The 19,403-nt window shown below is 38.8% G+C and overlaps 1 protein-coding gene across 1 annotated transcript in view; it reads right to left on the bottom strand.

Moving 5' to 3' along the window:
• The window catches only part of LOC120767652 (calcium/calmodulin-dependent 3',5'-cyclic nucleotide phosphodiesterase 1), a 175,884-nt gene extending 158,217 nt beyond the window's left edge, over positions 1 to 17,667 (bottom strand). Inside the window, exon 1 of the mRNA XM_040093823.1 lies at positions 17,004 to 17,667. Within this exon, the coding sequence (XP_039949757.1) occupies positions 17,004 to 17,541 (538 nt within the window). The 5' untranslated portion in view covers positions 17,542 to 17,667. The remainder of the gene's footprint in view (positions 1 to 17,003) is intronic.
• Between the last annotated feature and the right edge of the window lie 1,736 nt (positions 17,668 to 19,403).

The following is a 19,403-nucleotide window of genomic DNA, read 5'->3' as shown; positions in this document are numbered from 1 at the left end:
ATTTATATATAATATATAGTAACGGTGTATTAAAATACAGCCAGTAAGCAGAATGATCTGTAAGCGGAGGATGAAAATGATGCTTTTGATTTTAATTGTGTGCGCAATTTGAATATAACCAAGCTTAGTATTACTTATATTAATATTAAATAAAAAATTACAAAAATGTTCCAAAATATTGCTGGTACGAATTATTTAAAGAAATTAGTGTGAATAGTATCAGACTTAATCAGATCGAAAATTGATGTTAAGGCCGCCACAGTACCCTACAACCCTAACAAACTTTATCAAGCTTTGGGAAGAAGCCTGCGTTAGTCCTCTCTTCCTATGGATTTTTCATAAAAAAATTTAAAGAAATTGATAACAATTATACGTAGGTTCTCTTTCATATTTCGGAATTTGGCAAGCCCAGTACTGCAATCTGGCAACTCACAACTTTATCATAAAGTTTGACATTTTTATGTTATACATACTCAGAACGTTTTGACATACAAGCGCTATTTGTGTTGTTTACAGTAACTTAAAATATTCAGCTCGGCCAAAATATGGAATAAAAAAAAATACTTAATATTTAAATAACGTCATTTGACCGCTTCTGAGAATGAGGCAACTATAGGCATAAGTGGGACTAAAACAATTGTACACATTGGATTCCACACCATTTGTCAATCGCTCAAAAGAAGGCTGTTAAAAAAAAATAGAGTAGCAATGTTTTGAAACAAGCCTATGCCATCGTCAGAGGAGATGAATGGTGGATTTACATTTACGAGCCCGAAAGTAAACAGAGAATTTAACGAGAGTTGTTCGAGCACGAAGCACTTCGAAGCAAAAGGTTGCCTGTTTTTGTTTTTGGGAAAACTGAACACGACAAAACTATACCACTAAAACAACGTGGAACAGTAAATTATGAATGGTATACAACTAATTTTTTGCCAGTCGTCTTTCAAGAATACAGGAAAATCAACGAGCAAAGAAAATGATCTCTTTTCAACACGGCAATGCGAACTCACACTTATCGATTGAAACAACTGTATTTTGAGCACTCAAAACAACAATTTGATGAGTCATCCTCCATACAGTCTTGACTTGGCGCAGAATAACTTCTTTTTCATTCCTTTCGTAAAATATAAACTAATAGATCAACGTTTTTCGACATCTGAAGTGCAGGTTGATGTGTTCAGAACGCTTGTTTTGAAGATTGTAGCTCAATCAGAGCGGCAAAAGTGCTTCGGAAATTGGTTCCAAAGAACGCAAAAAGGTATAGCTCTTATTGGATAATATTTTGAAAATCGATAAATCAGTTTTCGATAACTAAAATTTGTTTTTGTTCTCTAATTTCGATGGTATAAAAGGCAACACTCATACTAAAGTTTAAGATAGGGTTTACAGATAAACATCATCTATCCCTACATTATTGGGCATTTGAGTACATCTGAGTTGACTACATTTTGTTAATTTTCCGGTGAATTTTATGCAGTGTGTGCACGATATACTACAAACATTTACGCCTTCTACACTTAACTGTATATACTCAGATGTACTCTTGCATATGCAGAAAATACATATAAATATTGATATACATATGTATATATAAAAGTGCTCTATAGACCTTTTCAGAAGTTTACAGTCATACGTGGTTGAATTATTTATGGGAATTGTACGCTAATCCCAAAAGTAGTTTTCAACAATTATATATTTCCTTTTCTCATCATTGCACGTTTGAGTTGTCCAATTTGGCTGAGCTGTGTTTAAAGCTTATTTGTTTTTGTAATGTATAAGTTAGTTGAAACAATATAAAATTACAGTTTCTGTTGATTTTTAAATTCAAAATGCACACAAAAGGTTTTTTGTAATACAGAAAGCAAAATTTGGCAATAATCTCCTAAGTTATTCCCATATCATTGTGTACTGTAACACTAAGACTCTTTAATTTCATCTTCATCGCCATCAACATCAACTGGTAATCCACACGTCAATAAAATATAGGAATCGGTGCTTGAGAATCGACGATTAACAGTCAGAAAACTTACTGGTATTGGTGGAATATCGGAAGGATCAGTAAAAACCATATTGAAAGATCATCATTTTGAAAGATTACCATTGTCATAAGTATATAAGATTTTGAAGAATAAATTAAAATTTACAAAATTATGAACAAAGCCTTACCAGTTTCTGCTCAGCATACTCATAACAAATATTGTAGACACACAAGGATTTTAAAGGTGGTTTTCCGGTTTATGCGCCACAGTTCTTTATATATTAATTTTTATAAAACATGCAAATGAAGTACCACAAATGAATTCAACATCAATTTCCTTTGCCAATATAAAATCTCGAGGAACCATTTGTCAAATGAAGCAATGAAATGCATTTTGAGACCTCAAATCAAGCGAGCAGCTTCAAACGTGCCGAAACTGAGCGTGTTACGACTATTAACCGAGTGACAGCTGAAAATGTTGAGGCGAAAATCAAGCTTTACGAGCACACAAACAAATTTTGTAGAAATCACTGATAAATCCAAATCGATTGCAAAAACAGTATGTTATTGACAATGGAAATTTACTAATTTCCGGCCATTAGCTGTCAATAAAATGTCAAATGAAAATGTCTTTTCATGGTTGGAACTGTTTGTCGCTCGCAAAGCTTTGCCATATGCATGTGTGTATGTGTTAGACTATACTAACACAAATACTTGTGGGCTCCAATAAATGGAATTGCGTGTGCGGCTCACTGTCAGATTGTCAGTCCGGCTCGAAGAGCAGTGATTACGGCAGATACACACTGGCCAGCGTGTGGCGAATCAACAGGATAATACATTATAAAGCAATGAAATGCTCTGGCATTAGACAAGCTGCCCGCAAGCTAACACAAGCGAAGGGCTTAGCAATTTTGGGAACATTCTAACAACGATAGAGCACTGCAGGAAGCACACATTTGGATGCCAAGGACAGCAAGCATAATAAACTTAGTTAAATATGAGATTAAGTGCAAATGAAAATTTAAATCACTCTGTACACTTGGTATTTTTGCTGCGGCATGTGTGCATGTGTGTGTGTGATCTCGCGTATTAACTCGAAAATCAGCGAACGATTCATCAACATTTCATTTCGCCTTCAACCTCACCTTCATGCAGACATCCTTCGAAACACGCCCTTACACCCAGCCAATTATATTCATATTCCCATTTCCTTTCGCTCTTTACATTTGTCATTCACCTCCCCATTCACACTGCCACACGGGCGCACTGTCAACAGTGTCGTTGCGCTGTCGTCGCCTTCGTCATCTTAGTCATCACATGTGGCAATGTCAATGTTGCAGCAACAACGCCTACAGCAGCTGCAACAGCAGCATCAGTAATGCAATTTAATTATGCAACACACACACCCGCACTCACATTTGCAAGTACGTGCACGATGCACGCTCAGCAGTCGCAGCTGAAGATGGATTGAGAGCGGGTACGAGCCTGTAAGTGCATATGTGCATATGTGTGTGTGCATGTATGTGTGTACATGTGAGTGTAAGTAATTTCATAGCGGATCCCTGTACTGAAACGGTAAACTGGCGAGAAAATTACTAGTTAGCAACCAGGACCTCTCTGACTGGTAGTCTACAAGTCCCAAATGGCCTGAACTTCGCAAAAAAAGTGAATGAACTACTTCAACGTACTTCATCTGATATATAGTTTCATTGACTCCTTATAGCTTTAGCCTGCTTGAAAGTTATATCCTGATCACTTTTAAGCAATTTTTTCATCCACATTAAGAGCTCTTACCAGGCCTATTTTGGCCTAGTCACGACTGGTATATTTTTAAAAAATAACGGGTTGTAAAAAAAATATCGCACTACTAATCATTTCCCTGCTGGGCAGCCACAGTGCACACACCCATTCGCATTCCATTTGTGCACCAAGGAAATATAAGATATTATTGCACATTTTAATTTTCCACTTCATTGGCTAGACATAAATTTGAAATTACATGTTTGCACGCACATGTGTGTGTGTGTGTGTGTGGATATAAGCAAATGCAGTGCGCACAAGGGTGGGCGCTTATGTAACGTTTTGCATACTGTTTGACAGACGGCACACAACGAAATGGTGACAAAATGTGTTTACCTCGTTCACCGCAATTTGTTGGTGACTTCAATCGATATACAGTACACGTATGTGGGTACCTTCGTATGTAAATGGTATAAACATTACTTATGGTATTATTAAATGTCAGATTATAACTGATTTTAAGCCCTTAACTACTTAGTTTTGAAGTGTCTACTGAAGTTTCCGAAATTGCAGCTCCAATGCTAATCTTTGTTATGATATTAGGTTTCGGTTTTCAACACATTGTACGTATGTAGGTGTATGTTGAACAATGGAAAGCGTTAAAAGTTTTAGATAAACAAGTAAGGAAGGTCTCAGTTCGGGTGTGACCGAATATTTTATAATCTTGCAACTTCAAAAGACCAAACTCGGTTAAATACCTTCACGTCCGTATTTTCGTCATTTTCATCTTGCCCTACATCCATATAAGATCAAATTGACACAAGAACTGAAGCCGTTTGATCACCAGAATCGTCATATGCTCGTAAATTGGGCTGAACAATAACTTAAAAATGATCCGAGTTTTCAACGGAAAGTAATCTTCAGCTATTCAGGACCATTTCTGGCTGAATGTCTTCGTCAATAAGCAAAATATGCGATATTGGTCAGACAGTAAGCCACACGTACTTCATGAATCACCACTGCGTACCGAAAAAATGACGCTTTGGTGCGGTTTATGGGCCGGCGGCGTCATCGGGCCGTACTTCTTCCGCGATGGTCAAGACCGGCACGTTACTGTGAATGTGAATCGCTATTGCTCAACGTTAACCGAATATTTTAGGTCTGAATTGGATGATATGGGCTTGGACAATATGTGGTTCCAACAGGATGGCGCCACCAGCCACACAACGAATGTCACAATCGATTTATTGTAAACTAAGTTTGGTTAACGTGTTATCTCACGAACGATTTGACGCCGTTAGGCTATTTCCTGTGGGGCTACGTAAAATCTATGCTCTATGCCAGCAAGCTAGCGCGATTGATGAACTTGGTACGAATATCGAACGTGAAATTGCAGCAGTATCAGTTTTTTTCTTGAAAACCGTCAAAAATTAGATTCAGGGTCCAGACTTCTGCAAGCGTGCCCTACATAATGACATGGAATGTACTTTCATAGTATAACTCCATATCAATCTTGATTAGCATACAAATTACAATAGTTTCTAAACTAGAATACAAATGTTTTCACTTGCTTTAAAGTCATGGCGGAACCTCAGTCCTCAGCTACTGTCGCCAATTCATATTCAGTAGTTTAGTGAAAACTCAATCGCGGTTGTGGCCCATTTAGGCAAATGACGCAAATTACCATAAATAAAAAAATAAAATTCATTGCTCGCCTGCCCATGTTGTGTGCGAATTTGCCTTTGGCCGCAGAGCTAGTCATATACGACTGTGTGCGTTTGTAAATGTTCTGCTAATACCAAATAATTAATGACTGTGCGAAAACAATTCAGCCTGGTAATTAATATGGCTCACTCACATTGAGTCAATAAAAGTCGCTGCAGATGCTCCGATAAAAAAGTGACAAATTATTTAATCTCTCAATTTACCAACCACACTCGAATAACTCGAATAAATACATTTTGGCGCATTTTCATTGAGCCAGTTTGTTCTAAATAAAGAATTTCCTCGGCAAGCATTTATAATGCAGATATTTGCCAAACAATCAAAGTGACTTGCATGGAGACGAAGGGGAAGAACGGATATAATGAATGGGACATTTTTACGGCGAAATTTTACATTATTTGTATGCTAATGAAAGAATGAGGATGAGTTTTTTTAAATTTTTAGACTAGAGTGCCCCGTTATGGGATAATAAGTTCAGAGAGACGCTTTCAGCGCTGCTAATTGTATATCGCTTTTTCTCGCCTATTCCAACATTTTGTTGAAGGCGAAAGCTTGTCCAAAAGTACATTTCTCCAAATGAAGGCTGAACCTTAATCACCTCGATAAATGTATGTAGTCAGTACCTTTTTGTTCTGCTGAGTTATTGCCATTCGAACTTCTTCTTATTCGTGCAATGATTCCCTCGGGTTAACGTCTCATAGTGCAAATTTGAATTCAGTCAATACATTTTTCTTTGTGTATTCTGGATGTCAGATTTCCTTTCACATGATCTCTGGTACATCCTAAACCGAATATCTGCAAATATAATTCGAGCCACATGAAAATAACTGAAAACATGCTGAAAAAGAGTGCTCCTCTCAATATAATGCCAAGTCTTGCTAAAAATGCCACAACTTACACATTTAGTACGTGCGAACAGATTTTGTTTTTCAATTTGTGTCATGCAACTTGTAATAGCAAAAACTATTTTTGGCACTTTCAGCATTTGAAAATTTCGAACTGAACACTTTCCACTTATTACACAAATTCCGCTCTCTATTTAATGTACATTTACGGAAAGTCCTGTTCCGTTTTGGTTTAGTTCATCAACAAGTTTCAGACAACTATTGCAAACATCTAAATGGTATTTCCAGAAAAAGGACAGTAACACCCACAAAATCTGTCAAGTGCCAAAACACTTTCGTGGTTACGCCAGCGAGCACCACATGAATGAGTGTTCAACCTAAGCGCAGACATGAGTTGAGCTGAACAACTTCATCAATAACGCGACAGTTAAGGATGATAACGAAAAGTCGCTCTGAACTCCGCTTCATAAGAGTATCACGCCGTCAAGCATCTTTCATTTACCGAGCAATTGAAATTTAGTCCAACTAAAATGGTTATTGTATCGCCGCTGACATGTTGCGGCTCATCATTATATGTTGTAATGGCAAAATAATTTGCTTTGGCGATTGTTGTTGCTCTAGTCAATTTTATTACTTCTGAAGCTTCTGCTTGATGAGAAATTGACTAACTGCTTGACAGAAGACACAACAATAGTTGAGCGCTTCCTAAGTCCAAGAGTCGAATAAATGCATGGGTTTACATTTATACAGTTATATGTAGAAGTATGTGTTTGCATGTTTTCATTCATCAAACTCGAATTAATCACATGTTACACAGCAGCTAAGTACTGTTAGACACATCTTCGACGACTTGTGCAAATATGGCAGCAAATATATCGAATTCTGCTCTGCTGACATTAAGCTTCCACAGAATTTGTATAATTCCATACACAAATATACATATGTATATAAATAAATGTGTTTTCCAATCAGGCAGCAGTCAAATATACAACTCAGTCAAATACATCAATAAATACTTGTATATTTAAGTTTGTCGTTTGCTTAGATAGTTAGTGTTGCAGTCAAACTATAAGTTGATTTTGCGAAGTTCACTCTCAATGAAGTCAAGAGATTGTCACGCTTCACTTCAGCTATCATTAGACGCATAGCTGAACCAATTTGACCTTTTATCGTCCACACTTAAGGCCCTTGAAGTCTGCAGACAAAAATATTTAAGATAGTTTTGCTATTTTGTAAATTAAAAATAAAACTCTATACTTATATACTTATTCGCCATTCTGTTCGAATTCTCTTCATACTTGGCTGAGCTTTACCTATTATTTTATGAGATATGTTTTGATGCGTGGTAGACTCTTTTAGAAGATGCCTTTTCTAATTATCAATGTTTTCACAAATTTCCAGTTACCTCCATACAAGGTTCATTGCTATTTTTAGCTTACCGAAAGGCTTTGCTGACCTCACTCTCCACCAGCAATGAAATCACGCTTTTGTCGAAAAATTTCCACCGTATGAATAACAGCAACAACAATAGGCAATAATCATAAAAATCAATGCTGTATACAGACGCATGTATAGCAGAGAATCATAAAAAATAATCGATAAACTGTTGAACAGTCTAACGGTCATGTGTAAAATGAACAAAGAGATTAAAGCGATAAAATATTGAGGTGAAAAGGCTGAATCGGCACGAATGAGAGTGTAAAGCATACCCAGAGGCATGATGAAGAGGTGGCTATGTGTAAATAATGGAGCGTAGCGCCATTAGAGGTGATGGGTCATGTACGCTTCGTTTCAATTTTTGCCAAAAGCATTACGAAATACGGTAAATTCTCCACAGTTAGTGATTTGAAGTCAATAATAGCGATAATGACAGCAGTGGGTTCGAAGATTTTTCTAATGCGCTTAAAGGTCATGTGATACCGAATATACTTATCAAAAAGGTAGTAAACAAATACCATTAGATATATGTGTGCATTACCAAAACCAAATTCAATACTTATATCAATATCCATAATATTACCATTACTCTCATTAACATCAAAACTAATACCTATACATACCAATACCAATACTAGTACTAATACTAATATCAATATTAATACCATTACCATTTCTAATACTAACACCAATAACAATACCAATACCAATATCAATACAAATACCAATACCAACATCAATACCAATACCAATACCAGTACCAATACCAATATCAATACAATTACCATTTCTAATACTAAAACCAATATCAATACCAATACCAAATCCAATATCAATACCATTACCATTTCTAATACTAAAACCAATATCAATACCAAATCCAATATCAATACCAATACCTATGTCAATACTAATACTAATGCTGATACCAATAACAATACTTACACCATTACCAATACCAATATCAATACTAATACAAATACCAATACCAATTCCAATACCAATTCCAATACCAATTCCAATTCCAATATCAATACCATTACCATTTCTAATACTAACACCAATGTCAATACCAATACCAATGTCAATACTAATACTAATGCTGATACCAATAACAATACTTACACCATTACCAATACCAATACCATTACCAATAACAATACCAATACCAATATCAATACTAATACAAATACCAACATCAATACCAATACCAATACTTACACCATTACCAATACCAATGCCAATACCAATACCAATTCCAATACCAATTCCAATTCCAATACCAATACCAATATCAATATCAATACCAAATCATCACAAAAACCAAACCCGCTATTGACAACGATACGATTCTTACTTCCAATCGCAATCAAAAAGCGAATAGCGATTTACTATCGATATCCATACGAAAACAATCGAAAGTACCAATGAAAGATCTCAACAAAAAAGGATACCAATAACAATAATGAGTAGTATAATTATTCAGTATAATGAAATTTTTAAATTAAAAATGTTCGAAAATTGCCGTCATCATTTAAATTCGTTTAGGTCCACTCCTCTGGGCATAAAATTTAAATATGTGCATTTGTAGGTATTGTCAATGGCGACCGCACTGACCTTCATAGAAGATCAGTCAGCATGCCTTGCCAATTGAGTAACATAATCGAAAGCAAAACATGGCAAAACCGCAAAGCAACAAAGAACAAACAATACCAAAACGAGCACAATAAGAAGAGCTTAACGCCTGCACAGCATCAACAAGTTGCAAGCAGGAAATTTGCACTGGCACAATGAGCGCTATGAAGTGAGCTTGTATGGGTGAAGGTATAGTATGAGTGAATATACAGTGATGCATAATGCTGCTGCAATGCGCAAGCTATTTCCTTTCATGGCACAAACTGTGTCTGTATTGTAGTTTTCATTTCGATGGAATGGCACATGTGCTGGCAACTAATTGATGCAGTCACCACATGACCGACAAGCCAAACGCAGTGACAATACACGACTCAGCCTCAACTCGGGTTCGCAATGACACGCCAGTAAGGATGCGCATCGTCGTGGCTGCAATCAAGTGACTATGTTTTTCTTGTTGCATGTGTGCTACATGCTCATTATGATTTGTTGCGTCAAATGGCTGTGCAAACTAATTAACCTATGAAATTGCCATCAACGCTGCAGTGTCAAGCGTTGCATGTCATTCCCTCTAATTGTGCGCATATCTATTTTCAAAGACCTGTTTATAGTTAAATATGTATTGCATATGTACACGTGTGTTGGTACGTATGTGTGTTCGTGAGTCTGTATTCATAATGCACTATGCTGGCTATTTCTGTCTCCGGGAGAAGCGAATTTAATTGATTGTGACACAAATGCACAATTGAATTATGTGGCACACGCACACGTGCCGTTGTGGACTACAGTTCCACGTAATTGCAAATACAAATTATTGCCGCACATTCGTCAAGGGAGTGTCTATTAATTTGCAAGTTAATATCTTTGATTTTCTCATTATTACCTCGGCATTATATTCTGAGCGCCTTTCGCAATCCCATTGGCTCCGCAAAGCCTTCAAAGGATTTAGGTTCTGCAAGCAGGCGGATTAGTGTTGCGTTGCCATGACACGAGCGCCTGTGCTAAGTGTATTAGCGTTCGTTTGCTTTGCGCTTAATTTGGCAAATCAATTTAGAAGTTTTCCTTCAACTTAAATTAGTCATTAAAATTTTCGCAAAACTAATTCAGCACAAAGAACTTGTAATCCTTTTAGATAAATTTCAAATAGATTTTGCATGAAGTAAAGTTCTGTTGCTTTTATGTCAGAGATTTTGCTATACTTTGTGGTTAGTTATAAGTCGTTTTAGCCAGAACAACTGAACTTTCTAGAGAAAACAGATCTTAAAGCTTCGAAATTTTATGAAAGCGCTCTTTAGTCATTGAAAGACAAAGCAAAGTTTGAACAGGCTGCATTGTGTAGTAATTCCGCTCTGACATTGCTGATGACATACTTGCGTAAGATCCCAGCCAGTATCATACCACCGGGTATAATGTCCATGGAACACAAAAGAGTATACCATACGTCCTAGAGTATGGAGAGCTACAAGGAGATGGACTAACAGCTTTATTGGAAGAGTGTAGAGCAAACATGGAAACGAACGTTCTACGATTGCGTCAGAGAATATCTCCATCCGACCTTGGAGCACGTAGATGAGATACAAGTTTTGCATCCAAATGCATCGTTTACGGCATGACTCTGAGAGAAATCTTTTCTACAAACACTACATTGTCCGCAATATCAGTAGCATCCAGTAGCTGCGGCGGTGAAAGAATGCTGTCGAAACTGGTAGGCGTGGTCCAATATGTTTTATTACGCTCATTGTGCCCTCGGGTGGTAACCAATTTAATTTAATTTTTCCAACAACTTTGTGCATTTGATGAAAAACCTGATTTCTTTCCACCACAGCTGCGAGCTAAAGTGAGAAGGCAAATCGTACCTCCCAAGTTGTGTGAGCTGGTTTTGGTCCTCGCCATGTAAAAAACATCAATAATGAAAATATCAAAACAGCTTCGGATGAGATCTTAAGTCACTTCCCCAAAATAACTTTGTGGTATGCCCTATATTGCTTGTGTTCCACGACCTGCGGTGTTTCCATAAGGTCAATACCATTACAAGGCGAGCTAAAGTTAGAATTCTCTGTCTAACCTTTCATTTTCTTATATTGCCATATGGCCAGGTCCACAGAGAATATTAAACGAGTAACCGTGTGCATAACCTAACGCAATGTGACTTAGTATTGCCGGATGACCTTGATTTCCGCTGGTTATACACTAAAATGTTTACGCATTTGCTGGCTAGGGTAGAAGCACACTTGGCTGCTTTTGTTGTTAACACAATTTCGGCCTGAAAGACTGAATTATAGTCATGCTAAGACAGACAGAAGAAGCCCGCTACTGTTCCTGTTTCACCTTTTGATCCCTCAGTGAATATGTAGATGTCAATGTTGTAACTGTCGATTACGGACCCATTAGTTCAATCTTCTTTAATGGGGAACGAAAACTATTAGCTTAAGCCAAGTTCATTAACAAGGTCGAGTAGGATACCATGGCCGCAGTGACTCCTAGTCTGGCTATGGCATACAGGATCACAAAATTTATAATCTAAAAAAGTTTTCAACAGTTTTGACGAACTTTTGATCTACCATAAGCAAATCTTGGAACAAAAGAACTATAACCTCCGTCGCCATAAAACAAAAGACATGAGTTTTCAGGGTGTGCTCACTTTCAGACTCTCTTAAGTAGACGGCAAGCTCATAAAGTGAATATTAACATAAAATGTTTAAAAACACTCACAACAAGCTTGTAAAACTAATCAACACTAAATGCAACAACAAAGTACTCAAGGTCTGCGTCATCAGCATTCGCACGGCCGCCGAACGAGCGAAGCATTAACGAAATGTTTACTGCACACTTAAAAGAAAAACAATAAAGCCAACAACTATAATAAAATCCTAAACTGTTCGTACACAACTAGAACAACTTTGAAAGCGAAAGAAGAAGCATAAAATACTAAGCACACAGCTGAAGCAAGCGCCACATTCACCTGCCGCAACAAGAACATTAACGAAAGCGCGTCTAACTAACCGACTGCTTGTCTCTTCGGCCAACTGACTGCAGCTTTGGCGCTGACGCTGTGCGAGCGACCCCTGCAACAATGGGTTATGATGCCGAGGTGGCCGAGTGTGCAGTGACAGACAATTTGTTGTTTATGTTGACATTGCGACGCCCCCATTGTCAGCGCATTTGTTCGACTGACTGCCATACAAATACAGCGCTAAGCAAGTGCGTGTGTATGTGTTTGAATATGCCATGTAAGATGCGCTTGTTGATAAGAGTGCGACTAAGGATGGCAAGCGTTCAAGGAGGACTTACAGCATCGCGCTGCAATGCCACTCACACACACACACACGAGGTTGCATATGTGTGAGTGTCAACTTGTCAACATGTTGGCATAAAACTTTGTTTTTCGCCTTCAGTTCATTGCGTTTATTTTATTATTTTTCCATTTCGCAAGTTATCGATTACCACCGGCGCTCACCGAGGCGACATTGACAATGTCAGTGTTATCACCTTCCTGATACTACATATTGTGTGTCGCTTTTACGGCCAGCGCAACAACAAACGTGAGTCAAGGCGTTCAGTGCAACATAATACCAGCATAACCTATGGTAGTTGCTCTCAAAATGGCTGCGAAGGAAAGGTGCACACTCAACGATTTATACGAGCGATCAAAAATGAAGAGCGAGCGCAGCTATTAATTAGGCTTAGCACTCGCTCACACACAGCCTGAGGTGCCAGGAAGTTCATACGTGTAAATATACGTAAAGGCAGCGGCTGGAAATGGTGTCACAAAAAATTGGAGCAATTTTTCAATGTCCCATTGATCAAAAGGATAGCACCCTCCCCCTCAGCCGCTCACCGACGTGTGCATCTGGGAAGAGCAACAGCAAGTGCGACGCCGCCAGTAGTTCGTGTTGCAATTAAGTAACCCACACACATATTTGCGTATCCCACTCAATGATAGCGTCGCACACACACACATGCGCACTTCAGCATCGTTCGCAAATAAAACACTCGGCAGCGTCCGCAAGGTTGGGTAGGCAAATAGAATTACTTATAAGCCACCTCTGTAGCTGCCAATGCCACAGACACACTCATGTGAGGCGGCCAAACGTGTGAAGGTCCCACGAGCGACACAGATAAGCAAATCAAATTCAAGTTCATGGCGGAAACGTGTGCATGCGTGCGCGCGCCTGTGCGGTTGATAAGGATGCACACGTTTTTCAGCGCGCTCTCGAGATTACTTGCCGTTGTGGCGGTGTAATTTCTCAGAAGCGTTTTCAAATTTAAATGTAAATATCCAAATGCGGGTGAGCGTGAGGCTTTCTGAAGCTTGCCAAGCCTTGTTTGGTGGGGGATGAAAGCTACAGTTTGACAGCTAACTGTCAGTTTTTTGCAACAGTTGATGGCATGACTAATGTGGCGCTATATATTTTCGTGTCTCTCATGTACATTTCATTTAAATGCCTCAAATTAGATTTTGGCGCACATGATCAGGCCGCCATTTACCAAAACATGCTGAGTATCTATGTGAGTGTGAGTTTGGTCCATTTATATTGGATTTGAATCGGAATTCGCAGGGCGGGTATTGAAATATCTGCGTTTCTTTTATTGGATGGGTTTAATTTCGGCATTCAGTCAACGGTATATATATACATATGTACATCTGCGTGCGAACATGCTGTTGAGTTTTCCCTCAAACATGTCCCTTTGCGCCCAAATACCTAACTATGTATGTATGTATATATCTGGCTGTGCATGTGCACAAGTGTTTGTGCGTGTGGCGGCTGTTATGTTGACGGACGTGTCTCCCTTGTGAGTTGAGCTGGCAGATTTATCTCCGATTTGCGTTAATCTCACGTCCGTTTGCATATGTATATGTACGTGTGAAAAACCACATATTTACATAAGTTTTTACATCTGCATGAATCGTTGCATGCCCAGGCTAATCCTGCTGCTTACAGATGTTATTTGTTTGACAAATTGTAATTTGCATTTTATTTCATTTTTATTTCGTTATTAAATTTTTTGATTGGCGAATTAAATAGGCCCATTTATAATCAATTTCTGCAAATTTGAAACGTAACCAAAATAGGTTATTTTTTGTTGTTGTTTTTATAAACGTATTACTGAATATCTTTCTTCGGATCTCCACAGAATTTGATACGATAATCTAATAAGAGGGCAGCTTTTTATCTTTCGGGATTAGAGAAGATATTGACAAGCTGGCCGGCAGGGGTAATGTTGGAAAATTCTACGAAAATATGCGGCGACTAACAGAAGGTTTCAAGACCGGACCAGAGCATAATAAAATTATGGGGGGAACACTCCTCCAGCCTTCTGAATGGCAGTGAAAGCATAACGCCAGGAGAAGGCGAACCCGATTTCCCAATCGATGACGATGGAACAGACGTTCCATTGCCCGATCACGAAGAAGTTCGAATAGCAATTACTCGTCTAAAGAACAACTAAGCAGCGGGGGCCGATGGATTGCCGGCTGAGCTTTTCCAACAAGGCGGCGAAGAACTGATAAGAAGCATGCAATAGCTTCTTTGTAGAATATGATCGGACGAAAGCATGCCCAACTTTGCAATTTAAGTGTGTTCTGCCCAATCCACAAAAAGAGAGACCCCACAATCTGCGCCAACTACCGTGGGATAAGCCTTCTCAACATCGCATATAAGGTTCTATCGAGCCTATTGTGTGACATATTAAAGCCCAACGTCAACAAACTGATTGGACCTTATCAGTGTGGATTTAGGCCAAGAAAATGAACAACTGAACAGATATTCACCATGCGTATAATCTTGGAAAAGACGCGTGAAAAGAGAATCGACAAACACCACCTCTTCGTCGATTTCAAAGCTGCTTTTGACAGCACAAAAATGAGCTGCCTTAATGACGCTGTGTCTGAATTTGGTATCCCCGGAAAACAAATACGGCTGTGTAAACTGACTTAGAGCAATACCAAAAGCTCCGTCAGGATCGGGAAGGACCTCTACGAGCCGTTCGATACCAAACGAGGTTTCAGATAAAGCGACTCCCTATCGTGCGACTTCTTCAATCTGCTGCTGGGGAAAATAGTTCGAGCTGCAGAACTTAATTGAGCAGGTACAATCTTTTATAAGAATGCACAGCTGCTGGCGTATACCGATGATATTGATATCATCGGCCTCAACACCCGCGCCGTTAGTTCTGCTTTCTCCAGACTGGACAAGGAAGCAAAGCAAATGGGTCTGGTAGCGAACGAGGGCAAGACGAAATACATATCTCCTGTCATCAAACAGACAGTCGTTGCACTAGCAACTTGGCTCCCACGTCACTGTTGAAAGTCATAACTTCGAAGTTGTAGATAACTTCGTCTATCTTGGAACAAGTATTAAGAGCAACAGCAATGTCAGCTTTGAAATCCAAAGCAGAAGAACTTTTGTCAACAGGTGCCCCTTCGGACTACGTAGGCAATTGAGAAGTAAAGTCCTCTCTCGACGAACAAAAGCCAAACTCTATAAGTTACTAATTAATCTCGTCCTGCTTTGATATGGCGCAGAAGCATAGACGATGAGAACATTTGATGAGTCAACGCTACGAGTTTCCGAAAGAAAGGTTCTGCGAAAGATTTATTGTCCTTTTCGCTTTGACCACAGCGAATAACGCATGAGATGGAACGATGCGGTGTATGAGATATACGACGACAATGACATAGTTCAGTGAATTAAAAGACAGTGGTCATGACGTCCATATGGATGAAAACACTCCAGCTCTGAAAGCATTCGACGCTCTATCTGGCAGGCGAAGCAGAGGAAGACCTCCACTCCCTTGGAGATACCAGGTGGAGAAAGACTTGGCTTCGCTTGGAATTGATTTTGGACGAAGTTACCGCATTTCGTCTTGTAGTGGTTTACGACCGCGATCGAATTCACCACACCATCGATAAACACTGGTCTGTAATGGAGCTCCATCATCAAAATTTGAAATAAATTCATCGATGCACCGTTTATGTGTTAATACACGTCGGATATGTAAAAAATAATAGCGCCAAAATATGTGCGATTTAATTTCATTTTTGGCCGATATCAATATTTGAAGTTACTGTAAACAACACACATAGCGCTTGTATGCTAAAATGTTCTAAGTACGTATACCATCAAAAAAGGCGAATTTTACTATAAAATTGTGAGTTCTAAGATTGCAACACTAAGATTGCCAAATCCCGAAATATAAAAGGGCAACCTACGTACTGATATCTAATTCAAGTTGGTATGTGGATATAGAGCTTCGAATAGGAGATATTGATTGATTTCAAATTGAACTTATGAGGTTGCTGGCTTGTGAGTTTCCATTATATTTTGATAATTGTTTTACAAAAACAAATATAATTATAGCGCAAGTGAATTATCTGAAAATCGGTAGCTAACTTTATTTTCTACTCATTCGAACTGGAAACCTTACGCGGCTGATTAGAGACGCAGTCACCTTGAAGCTGCCTCTTTGATTATCTCTTTCGTGCGCCGTGCAGCAAGAAACTTTGTCTCAAGTTATTTATTTGCTGAAACTTTTACATTGAGGCACCAATCAAGCAAATACTCGCGCAATAGCCGAGACAAATACCTACCAGCAGCCTACCCGCCCACCCAACGCGCAGCTCAAGTATTTTTCGGTGCACTTACCTATTGTGTATGTGGCGCCGTCGACGGTGAAAGTGGCTGCTTTGCATTTGTTGAAGAACCGCGAAGCGAAACCCAATGCAGAGTTCTTCAAACTCGACGAAACCCGACGAATCGGCGAATCCGGGCAGGAAGAGGGCATATTGCGCGCGCCAGCGCCACCCGAGCCTGCGCGCACATTTGTCACACTAATGTGTGTGGCCATGTTGGCGTTGGCGTTGGCGTTGGTGTTGATGTTGCTGTTGTTGTCGCCACCGCCAACGAACGGGCGAGTGGCGGTGGTGCTGGTGATGACGTTCCCTTCCGCACTGCCACTCAAATGTGCAAAGCTTGCGGTGCTGGCTGTTGTTATTGCTGTTTTGGTGACAGCTGATGTGGCAACAGTTTGATAACAGCTAACATCAACAGCATTTGTTATTCTTGTTGTTACATCCGCACTCGCGTTGGCCGTTGCGCTGCCAATTTGTGTGGCAGTACCAGGCACGGCGAAGGCGCGCCGAAAGTGTGGCGGCGAAATGCGGCGCGAACTTGGCTGCGACATGCTGCTGTTGCTCGCTACTCGTGTGTGGGAGTCGGAGTGTCGGCAGCGCGCGTTGTAAATATTTTGTTGTTGATTTTGCGTTGTTTATCGCTAACACCCAGTAGACCAGATTATCAACTAACTTAATTTTTGTTTTGCACTTCCACTTTTACTTTAATTTTTAATTTGAATTAAAGCATTTTAATATTTTTTTTGCCACTGCACTTCATTTGGATTTGTAGCTATGTACTAAATATTTATATTTAGAGTTTTCAGCAACTCATTGTTATCACTTTCACTCATGAGAATCGAAATTTATAGAATTTTAAGTTTGGGATATAAAACAATAAGTATGTGTTAGTGAAGCGAAAGTAAATAAGTAATGGTAGCAGCTTAAAGTTAACTAACCTATATATGGGTTAGTCGAAATTGTATTTTCGTATTTTGTCAATAGATGTCGTTGCAGTCGTATAAGTCCAGTGATACCAATCACATTGCGTCATACCATATAATGTTGGAAAGGTGAGATTCTTCCTTTAACCAACAAAAAATTAAATTCGTGGAAGTAGAAAAAAAGTTACAGCTGTTCAAAAATTACTGAAAATAATGAAGAAATTTGCTATATTTTGAAATTTTTTTATAAAAAGGGAAGAATGTCAAACAAGCCAATGAAATTTGTGAAGTTTACGGAGACAATGCTGTATCAGTTCGTGCAGCGCAACAATGGTTCGCTCGCTTCCATTCTGGAAATTTCGAAATTTCGATTTATACTGATGGTATTGTGTCTCTAGTGGAAAAATGGCAAAAATCAGTCGACCAAAATGGTACATTTATTTTTATTTATTTATTACTATAAATATAAAAAAAAATAAGTTGACGATTGATTAAAAATACGAAAAGACTTTTTCGACTACAAAATATAATATTAAGTTTTCGATACAAAACAATAAGTGCGTATTAATAAAGAAGAAATAAATTAATAAACAAAGCAGCTATGAAATAAATTCCGTTAAAACCTTTTTTAACGCAACAACAACAAATATACATAATTTCTATTAAAAATGGAGGCTTTAATGCCGACAAACTCTTAAACATCCACCCTATTGACGAAAACAGCGATAAATTACGAAATGAAGACGGCTGGAGAGCCACTTGCACGCTCGCATTGGAAAAGTTTAATAAAAGTCAAGAACACTGGTGCGATAAATAAAATTACCTTGACAAATCGGAAAGCAAGCGCTGGCAACATTTTGGAGCAACGTGAAACTAAAATCTGGAAAATATTTGTGCGTGTGAAAGGTGCAACCAAAATTATGACACCGCCACGAATTCCTGGCTTTGACATGGAACGGGCTACTTCATTTGCTATTAATAGCGTCCAAGTAGGGGTAAACTTATTACAAAACACGGTTATCTATTCTGGGACAGCGCGCATTTTTATTAAAAAAAACCTCAAATTAACATATACAAGTATTTTCCATAACAAACGGAATGTGAGCTGTAAGAATGTCAAACTCTTGATACGAGCACTCGGCGCTGACCAGAGTCATGCCTCCCTCGTCAATATTATCATATCCGCTTCTCATTTTCATTTATCGTCAAGGCAAAGAAGGCAAATAAGATGTACCAGCAACGCCGGAAAAATCACAAAATTTGAATATGAGCGGGTGCAGCAGATTCACTTTTGTTTGGCAAATTGAATGCATGGAATTCGGCGATAAAAAATACAAAGAGCGGAAAAGCAAAAGTATTTCAGGAAACACTCGCTTTTACCCCCCGCCGAACAATGGCCGAACACCCTGTGCGCATTTTTTCGGTCAAAAGCTATTTATATTGCCGTTTTAGTCGGAGTTTTCGTTGTGGTGCGCGTTAAAAGGAAGGTG

Source organism: Bactrocera tryoni, chromosome 2 (assembly GCF_016617805.1).
Source record: "Bactrocera tryoni isolate S06 chromosome 2, CSIRO_BtryS06_freeze2, whole genome shotgun sequence".
In the NCBI taxonomy this organism is placed as follows: domain Eukaryota; kingdom Metazoa; phylum Arthropoda; class Insecta; order Diptera; family Tephritidae; genus Bactrocera; species Bactrocera tryoni.
Note: the sequence above shows the minus strand (reverse complement) of the source record. Positions and strands in the feature narration are given on the sequence as shown.